The sequence below is a fragment of the Python bivittatus genome, unplaced genomic scaffold, assembly GCF_059951505.1.
Source record: "Python bivittatus isolate LINGU-HERP-01145 unplaced genomic scaffold, Pbiv_v1 ctg000580_np1212, whole genome shotgun sequence".
Classification (NCBI taxonomy): Eukaryota; Metazoa; Chordata; class Lepidosauria; order Squamata; family Pythonidae; genus Python; species Python bivittatus.
In genome coordinates, this window is record NW_028277087.1 from 7,591,696 (window position 1) to 7,602,119 (window position 10,424).

The following is a 10,424-nucleotide window of genomic DNA, read 5'->3' on the forward strand; positions in this document are numbered from 1 at the left end:
AAATAAAACTCTGGATACAATTTTCATAACTGTCAAGTCAGATCAACAAATATATATATATATATATATCTCAGAACTTCAGCTGTTGGATGGTTAAAGGTCTGGTCCTTGCCCCCACCCACTGCCAAGCCCCTTTTCTTAAAAAATAAAATATATTTTAGTTCTTAAAATTTATTCAATAAAGTAATTATTTTCCTAGAAATTCCCTACATATACACAGAGAGGTAAAAAATAAACTTAAAAAAGTCCAACATAAAAAAGAGACTTTTTTGCGTGTGCGTATTATGCTGATATTTATTTTTCCTTCCTTGCTCTCCCCAGGGGAGCCCGCCCGACTTTTCCCCTCCAGCTTATCTGTCCCCCTTAAGAGTTAAGCTCAATTTATAATAATTTGGGGGACCAGCCAAATACAGGTAACACTGGTCTTACCATAATGAAAAATCACGTTCACGCTTTCTTTCTCTGAGAACTGCATACAAAAAAGGTAAAGGAATAATAATTTTTAGGAAGGAAGGAAGGAAGGGAGGGAGGGAGGGAGGGAGGAAGGAAGGAAGATACCTTAAAAGTGCACATGGACTTTTGCTTGATTTATCTTTGCAAAAAGAAATACTGTTTGGGAAAAAGGGCATGAGGAACAGCAAACATTTAACCCAACCCAGCGTGTGCTTGTGGGGTTGAGAGTTAAAGCTATTCTGTAAACAATATTTGAACTGATTTTTTTTTTTCTTTATTCCCACCTCTGAAAGCTGGCTCTGTCCACCTGTGTTTTGTCCTCTTGCCAAGCACAAAATACAATTCAGCCTTCTGGTGTGTGGACTTCCCAGAATTCTCAGCAATACACGACAGGGAATTCTGGGAATTGAAATGGACACATCTGAAAGCTGTCTGAGGTGGTGAAGGTTCTGTACCCCTCCCCTCCCACCACCAGTCTTATTTCCCCCTTGACTACCTCCACATCTATATCTCCTTTTACCAGGCAAGATCCAAAAGACATATTCCATTTCCCTTCCCACCCCTCCACGTTCTTTCACATGTTCTAATTTTCAAAAAAAAAAGGTTGATATAAACAATTAGTCGTTTGAAAAAAGCTGTGTTCTTTTTTTGTTGTTGTTGGTGGTTTGTTTTGGAGGGAAAGGAAGCGTGTATGTGGGGGCAGTGAATGCATGACGACTCCCACCCACCCAGTGGCTATGAGAAAATGTGGATAGCTTGTGTGGCTGGCGCGTGGCAGGCCGGGCACTCTGGCTCAACTCGGCCACAGATGCGCATGGCACACTCCATGCAGAAGAGGTTATGGCCACAGGGCACGAGGGCGGCAATCACTTCGCTCTCAAAACACACCATGCACTCGCGGGAATTCTTGCGGGCCCTTTCGGAACTGTTGGAATCAGTTGGGGAGCCTGAAGTGGCAGAAATGCTGCTTGGTAAAGGTGAAGAGGATGAGTACCCGGTGCTGTTGGAGAAAGATGATATGGAGCCTTGGGCCGGTAGCCAGGACAGGGCACTGACTGGATCACTCTGGATGCACCGGGCCAAAGGATGCTCCAGAGCCACACCAGGCTCTGGAAGGGTTGGTGAATGCCGAGGCGTTGCGGTGGTACTGAGCGTACTGTTGCGTCTCTGGGCATTGCCATTCATAGAGGAGGTGGAAGAACTGCTGAAGACCTGGAGTGGGTTGTTGGGGGTCTCAAATGGGGACCAGATGGTGGTTGGTGTGGTGAGGTCCAAGGCCAAGAAGTCAAACCCAAAATCACCATCATCAGAGCCCAGTCCAGGGGCTGGGGGTTCACTGAAAGAGTAGCTGTTGTTGCTGGAAACAAAGGAGCCAGTGGGGGGGCTTTCGGCCACATGGCCCCCGAAGTATGGCTCTGTTGCCGAGGTAGCACTACCCGAGGAACCAAGGCTATCATTGCGCAAGCTGGGTAAAGTCCGGCGGGCAGGGTGAGGCGCTTTTGACCACAGGCTGGATGGATTGCCACCCATCAAGTCGAGGCAAACATCAGTGCCGTTGGAATGAAAGTCATTGTTGACGTTGATGTCGATGAAGGAGCCCGTCCTCATGGTGATGTGAGCCTCTATCTCCTCCCGAGCCCGGTCCACATTCTCCGGCATGCCTGTCACCTCAAAGACTGGTTCCTTGTCCCGACTCGGGGTCACAATGTAGGTGTGCGTCTGTTGCTGGATTCGTTTGATGGTGGCTCCCTTTGGGCCAACCACCAGCCCAACCACACGATAAGGGACCCGCACTTGAATGGTGGTCTGCCCAGGGAGGTTCGGAGGACCCAGAACAGAGCCAGCCATACCATTGACTTTGTTGCGAGTGGCCCGGATTACGGAGAAGTGTTCAGCAGCCGAAAGGATCTCTCGCTTGGCCATCTCCACATCCTCTTTCCGCCCTGTCACGATAAAAATGGGTTCCTCTCCTCTCACTGGTGTCTTTATATAAGTGTTAGTTTTTGCTCTCAGGGCTTTGATCTTGCAGCCTAAAAGACAGAAATATCGAAGACGAGAAGAACAAAAGGGACATGTTAGCTAGCAGAGAACCCTATTTATAAATCTTATTCTTGGTTAGAAATATATCACTGCATAAGAAATTGCACACAGCCCTGCCAAAAAACAGCTTTCCATAACAACAAGTAGAATTTCTATGCCTAAGGTCAGCTTCCCCCAGTCTGGTCCTTTCAGATGTATTGCACCTCCAACTCCCAGATTCCCCCCCACAAGGAACCCTGGAGGTCACATTTCTCCCTGTCCCAGAGCACTCCATTTGTGGCTATTACAAACCCCTGGGTAGATGGGACCAAATCTTCCTACTCTGTCTAGTATTTTAGAATGACTGAGTAGGTTATGGGCAAAATAGATTTTTAAGGCATTTCTTAAAAACCCCAAATTCCACCCCCCCCAATCCTATTATTCCCACAGGGGGAGGAATTAAGGAGCAAAATGTTCCACTTCTTCTTAAGGCATCCATTTGGTTCCTCCAAAGCTCCATAAACCTCTGGGGGGTGGGGGGAGGTCAAGCTACGATTTCAGGTGAGGGGAGAAAGACACCGTCTTCTCAGTTGCAGCTCCCACCTGGGGAAGCACCTGGTATTCCCCTCCCACCCGCCCCAGTTTCGAAGCTGCTCATCTTTGAAACTAGTCGGGGGTTCTTTCCAAGGTGATGGTTCTTTTACAGCTTTCAAAATGGGCCCTAGGTGACTTACAAAGCAAATGGCTGTCTCTGGCCATCGTTTCCCGATTGGCCATCATGTCCCTGGCAGAGCATCACTCTGGAGCAGGATGGGACATTTACTTGCTAGCTCAGCCTAAACATCTGGTATCTCTTGGAGAACCAGGCAGAATTATTATAATTCTCCCCAGTCATTTCCCCTTAACAACACAGCCAGAAAGACTGCTCCTGACCATGCAGCTCCATCTCAAACTTTTTGTTAAAACACTCATCCTGAAGATCAGGATGACACAATTCATTTTTTTCTTTGTATCTCCTGTGGAACCCATGCCATGCCCACCTAGTCTAGTGGCCCATTGCGTGACTCCATGAAGTCCAGAAGCAGGCCACAAAAATGGGGGGAGCCCCATTGAACCTTTGTCTCTGCCAGCAAAGCATCATAGATATTTCCTCCTAAGATGGCCGTCCAGGAAGGTGGGATGGTTAGCAATGTAGCTTTTCGTATACCTAAAATTTATCATGTTTCCCATAACTGAATCTTCTTCTGAACGAGGAGGAGAAGTTGAGTATAACTCACAACCCACTAGAAATCTTAGGCAGTAGCTTCTCTGCCTCCAGAGATCTGATGTCCTATTGGCCAAATACTCTATTTTTCAAGTACTTCTTTTTGAAACAGCAGGGGCTAGAAACTTTTTGTTCCATTTTAACAGAAGGACAGATTCTTAGGGAAGGGAAGTGTGTGCTCGTTGCTGAATATCCTAACTTTCTGAAGAACTCAGGCTTCCACACAGGCTCTGAAACCAGAGGGAAATACAAATGCAAAAATGTTAATGTTGGTTGTATGGAACAGGGTGAAGAATCTGGGCCCCTATAGATTTATTCAATTTACTTATTTAAAAGATTTATACAGCCACCCATCTTAAGCAACTCTGGGCGGCTCACAACGACAGATGCTGTTAAACTGCAGCTTTAATGATCGTAGCCGGTGGGAAGAATGTTGGGAGTTCAGCAACGTGCAGATCCACGTGTTCCCACCCCTATAGAAACTAGATTTTTATTTGATTTAAAGCTCATTTTTAAAAGATTCCTGGAGGGTTCAAGGAAGCCTCTCTGCTCACAAATGTGCTGCCTCTCTTTCTCCCTGGAATACAGACTGCAGATGAGCATGGATGATTTTTACAGAATCTACCTTTTCTTGCCCCCTTCCCCCATACCTGTTTGGAATTATTTATCTTTAGAGCTCTTTTTGAGCATTTGGCAATAGGAAAGAATGGAGTTGGATTTTAGAACCGTGACCCAGGCAAGTTGGTGGAGCTGTTTTGAGAAAAACAGAAATCTAGCTTACAGAGATCAGACCAACTGGTAAGATACCTCAAGGAAATTTGGAAGAGGTTAGGAAGAAAATCCTTGTTCTGCTTTGCTGTTAGTTAGTCTTTGGGATCTGGCATTGAGAGGTATATTGCTCCTGTACACAGAAGCTCCACTTGACTGTCAATACAACGAATATTTATTGCTCATAAAGAACGCAAAGGCACCCGCATGAAGCGCTAAGCCTCCCAATGTTCATTTATCCTAAGAAGCGCAGCTAAAACAAAACGGTTATAAAATGCACAAAGGGCACTTTTCACCTATTCAAATCGGAGAAAATGCTTTTGCAATCACTAATGTGACCAAAAGCCTCTTTATCCTCATATTCTGCCTTCACAAAGCAAACTGGGAACCTCAGGAGGAAACAGGACGCGCATTCCACTATCCTGCTGATATACCCCATCGACTTAGACTCTCCTGTGCTGCCTCTTCTATGGGAAACAACAGGTAATCAGCACAGGAAGTAGCTGCTGATACCAAATTGGTCCGGCCCCCTCTTAACACTATTCAAGTTGGCATCCATTGCTCCATATTGTGTAAATGAATTCCAAAGTTCCTGCAAACTCCTCCTTTTTATCTGCCTCTAATCATACATCATTCTGCTTCGCTGGATCACCCTAATGGATCCCATGATTTATAATATGCTTATTTGATTTGTTTACTTATCACCTGGTTCATTTCTATTTGACGTTTTCCTCTCTTCTGAATCAATTGCCCAATATTTTATTGGTGGGGATGGGGAGAAGAACGTTATATGGTCTGCCTTAATAAACAAAGTGACTCTCCTCGCACTGCCTCGATGAATCCATGGATTAGGTCTCTCTGATCTTTGCTCTGTCCATCTCCAAGAAAGCTACATGCAAAAAAAATATGTACGCCAGAAAAAAACGTGTACAAAACTAAACTGCCATTTTTCGGGAGACTGAAGAGAAAACCGGGCAGAGGAGACTTATGACTGAATACATACAACACGGACAAGGGCCAGGAAGTTGTTGCCCTCCCTAACTGGATGATCCTCAGGACAATCTTATGGAAAAGGAAATTTGCTCTTAGCCATGGTATAGAAGGCACCGAAGGAAAAAAAGGCACACAATTTATGGAAAGCATAGCTGCAAAAGGCTAATTGTCCAGTTTCCTTTTTTTTCAGTCAACGGTCTGAAATGCTCTAACTGGCTTTCTGGGGATGATTCCACAGGCAATTCCTGTATTTAGACAAGCATGGAAGGATTCTCTGTGCAATGTCTTGACATGCATACCTTCCAGAGCAGCTCACACACGTGTAATTAAAAGCAAAGCACTTCTTGGCTGGAATTTCCCTCCCCTTCTGCCACGGAATTAAATTCCCAAGCAGATCGGTTAAATTCTAACAAAGTGAATTATTCCTCACCCCAGAAACCCAATTCATAGAAATGTGACTTGACTGGGTGGGTCTGGCCAACACCTGGTGAGAAAGACAGCTGGGAACTCACAGTTGAACAGCAAAGCGTTTTCTTTGCTTGTGAAGGTCCTGGGTTCAATTCCTGGAATCTTCAAGTAGGAGCCAAAAGCACCAAGGCGGCATAATCCTTTGTCCTGCAAAAGCACTTGGCTTTTCTACCTCGCAAAGATCCAGGGATACCAAAAAATCAAGGAAGAGTTTGGAGTGTGATCTTTTAGAGGGAATGCAGAAGGCTAAATCTTTTATTGACCCACAGACCATTCATTCATTTCAATCCAATCAATGGCTTTATTCACCATCATGCAGTCCATTAATGAACTTAAGCAAGGCAATTGATGGCTCTGTTGGAGTTCAGTGGCAAAGAGGTACAGTGCTGAGGGCCACAGCCTGTTGGCAGCACATGGGTTGGAGGGCACTCTCACAAAATGGCTGCCATGGAGGGCCTGGCCAATCCCAAAGCCCCTCTTGAAATGGAGACATTACTATCTACCACCCCTTCTGGTCTCTGAGGATGCTCTCTGGCATTTTTGTCTTATTTTTGGCCAGATGGGCACAGAGCCCAACCAGGAATGGGGCTGCAGCCACTCTCACAATTTTATCTTCTAAGAATGCCTCTGTCCTCCATGGGGCCCTCTGGTCCTTGAAAATAATGTCTGGTGCTTGGCTTTGTACATTCTAGCCTTCCAGACATCCTTGCTGCCTACAGGTGCCGTGTACCCTGTGGGCAGCACAGGGTCATGGCTGTGGTATTACATAGCATTCCCTGGGCATCTCTATTTAGCCCCCGAAGGATAGATAGGGAACACTGCAAGGGAAGAGTCTCCAAGACTCAATCCCACCAGTCAGTCCAGAAGGACATCACAATCCACTGGACTAAAAATCCTCAAGAGATCCAGGAGAAAGAACAAGAATGGATCCTTCCTCCATGACGTTCTTAGAGGAGACAACCCCCCAAAGTGAGCAAAGCAGGCGCACTTCTATTATTTTGCCTGACTTAAATGGGTTCAGATCCAGTCCTGGAAGGCCTTTTCAACTACCTGGGCTGAAAATGATAAAAAATGGATCATTATACAGAAGATGCTTCATCCTTTCCAACAGTAGCCTTTTTTGGGCTGGCATGGGACATTTAGGCCCTTCAGATGACAAAATGCAAGGTGCCATCTTTAAAAATAAAAAAACCAAAGAGAGAAAAGTGATGGTAAAATAATGTTTGGCTCAACACCTGTCCTGCAGATGAAATATTAGGAGGCATCAGCCTTTTTTTCTCCCTAACTGCCTCTCTTTAAGAACAAAGCACGTTGGCTGAACAAACTTGGAGAATCTGGGCTCATAACTGAAGTGAAATTTGAATTTTAAGTCACAAAGAAAGTATGATGGAAACATGTTCCATGATGAGAACTAGAAACCTGAAGCTGAATAGAGGATCTATGTGCATTTTGAAGACAGAAGAGTAAACAGAAGAATGTGCTGTTGTACACAAAACTCAGCTACCTGAGAAATCTTTTGCCTAAAAAATATATACAAGGAAATGCAACAGCTGTATTGTTTATTTGTTTAAATGGTATGTTTTGCACTGCACAACTAAACTTTATTTACCAGATAATGAACCAACTTCTTGTTCTACCAAACTTTTTGTTGGATGTGTGCCAGCAAAAATTTTAAAAAAAGAGATGCCGGTGCATGACAAAACATATTTTTGATGGAATTGCATAAGAGTTCCTAAATATTTCTACCTTCTGAGGCAATATTGCTCTAATCAAAATCTATTTGCTTACCATCACTGTTTACAAGCAGCATAAACCTCTGGATCATGCAAGACTGGATCTGATTTTTTTAAAAAGATATATCTGAGCAAACATGAGTGTGTTTTGATCCACCACTAACCAATCACCCTCTGTGTGCTAGAGATAGTAAGGAGGTTTACCCAGTTGGAAAGTATAAACCTCACACTGCCTTCTTTAGAAATTAAACCCTGATTTCAGAAGCAGAAAAAAAGTTGGAAGGGGAGCTGTATGGCCTAATATAAATTGGGAGTGGCCAAATAGTGGTGGGAGGGGAAGGGGGGGTAATTCCAGAATTATCCAATAGGATACAAGGAGTGTGATGTCACCGCGCTCAACACAGCATGGTCTCAGCTAACAAAGCGAACAATAGGGCAGATATCTGCCCCATTGACAAGGGGAAAAGACTGATACAGATCCAAAAATTAAAAACTTTAAAAATACAAAAATGTTATACAGCAACTTAGGCCAGTTATAAATGGAAAGGTGGAGTAAATCTTATTCAGATGCTTGAGGAAAGCCTTCAAATGTACCAGGTTTCATTGCTTGAAGAAGGAAGGGTACATTTTCATACCATATATTTTGGCATTTATTATGGTAGCTTTCAGATACAAAACTAGCAAATGAAGAAAGGGGACCCTCGGTTTAAGATTTGGCCCACCATACACTGCACGGCCAGTCTTTGCCACCTGAAACCTGCTTGCTTCCTTTGTACCTTCGCTGCTAAGAAAAATGGGTTTTATAAATCAAAATTTAAAAATGTATAGAAAGAAGGCAAGAACATGAATAATCAGAAATATGCTGAGTGAGCAATTCACAAAAGGGTCCAAAAAGAAGTGGGACCTGAAAAACGGGGCACAGATTACACCCATTTTGCATGGATTCCCAAAGGTGGATCGAGTTTGCCAACTTCTCACAGCCATTCCATCCAGAAAGCACGACAAACACCCAGACTTGCCCTCAAATGAATCTCCCCAATGTGCGTGGCACCTTGTCTTTTCAAAACAAGGATGATCTTTCAATACAATTTATAAAGATGCTCACTCGGTTCTCCCACAACAAGGGAAAGTAGGTGGAAATGGAATATTATTTTTTCTGGAATAATTTTTCCAACTGTAAATGTCGAAAGTTTTTTACGTTCCTTCCTTCCTTCCTCTCCACGTTTCTATGCCACAAAAGAACAAAGAAGCTTTTAAAGTCTCCCAAAAGCCAATGGAACAGGCCCAGAAATTAGGCGTTCCTTGGCTTTCTGGATTTCAGTAAAGTTTGAATAAGGGAAGAGAAACACAAAGCCAAATATGGCTGGATTTAGCCACACAAAAGCTGGAAAAGTTGGTACTGGGGCCCAGGGAGGTTAAGTCCCTCAATTTCCACATTTATGAAGCTACATCTGGGGGAAAATGCAGCATTTTTTAATGCTTACATAAAACAACTCAGACTGGGGTCTCCACAAATATTTGTTCTCTACATATGGTCACCCCCCTACCAAAGTTTCGTTCTTTAAAAAAAATGACCAGCAGTTTGCTTAATTTCCCCCAAACATGGTACTACGGATACTGCTTCAAAAAAATAAAAGCAAGCCCTTTTCACCCCAAAATAAATTAAATAGAGACAAGTCCATTTTTAGCAACCCTCCCAAGAATTTTAGAAAGCTGTGTAGGAGATTGCTGAGTAATTGGGGAGGGGGGGAGAGAATCTAGGTGCAGGTGGGGGGCGAAACCTAAGGATGGTGGACCCGCCCTTTCAGGCCGATGGGGTAACTTTAGGGGGCCGGGGGCAAGGCCGGGCAACTATGATCTCTTCTTCATCCTCTTAAGGTTTTACCTTGGCGGCCCACGATTTCTGCCACATGTTCCGAACTGGGCACCGAGACGCACTCGGTCATGTTGACGCTCTTCTTGCGGCTGCCGATGATGCCCAGCGGCCCGGCCAGCAGGGGGTGCTGTGGCGGAGGGGGGTGTCCCAGGTGGGGCGGGAAGGCCCCGAGGATCTCCACGGGGGAGCCGGAGTTGGAGGCAGGCGGGCTGCCCTCGGAGTCCAGCAGCACCAGGCCCCCACCTGCGGGCGGCGCTGCTGCCAGGGGGGGCACCCCATGGTAGCTGAAGGGGTCCAGCCCTCCCGGATCACCTGCCTCCATCAGGTCGTCCTCGGGTCGCGGTCCTCCTCCTCCTCCTCCTCCTCCATCCTCCTCCTCGGCCGCCGCCGCCTCCTCTCCCTCCTCCGCCTCTCCTCTCCCGCCTTCTCCTTCCTCCTCCTCCTCCTCCTCCTCCGCCAGCCCCAGGATGGAAAGCTGTTCCAAGGCCAAGGAAAGCTCCGCCGCGGGGTCTCGGGGCGCCTCGGCTTCTCGCAGAAGAGGCGGAGAGGGCGGCTCCAGGCTGGGCTGCTCCGGGCCGGCCGGCAGGGCGAAGCCGCCGCCGGAACAAGCCGGCTGCTGCGCGATCTGGGGGGTCAGCAGCCCGCCCAAGCCAGGCGGGGGGCAGCAGCGGGAGGCTTCTCCATCCAGCTGGTAGATGGCGCTGGGCATGGCTGCCTGCAGCTCCCCCTCCGCCTCTTCCTCCTCCTCCTCCTCCTCCTGCTGCCCCCCCAGCCTGGGACGGGCTCTCTGCCTCCGGCTTCGGGGCGCTCTCTCGGGCTGCCGCCGCCGCCGCCGCCGCACCGCCCCCAG

At 46.4% G+C, this 10,424-nt stretch overlaps 1 protein-coding gene across 1 annotated transcript; it reads right to left on the reverse strand.

Moving 5' to 3' along the window:
* Nucleotides 1-521: 521 nt before the first annotated feature.
* On the reverse strand, nt 522-10,424 carry MEX3D (mex-3 RNA binding family member D). Its single transcript, XM_007436026.4, has 2 exons — nt 9,584-10,424; nt 522-2,483 (listed from the first exon to the last, which is right to left on the reverse strand). The coding sequence occupies exons 1-2, from the start codon at nt 10,281-10,283 to the stop codon at nt 1,189-1,191; spliced, it is 1,995 nt and encodes a 664-aa protein (XP_007436088.2). The 5' UTR covers nt 10,284-10,424; the 3' UTR covers nt 522-1,188.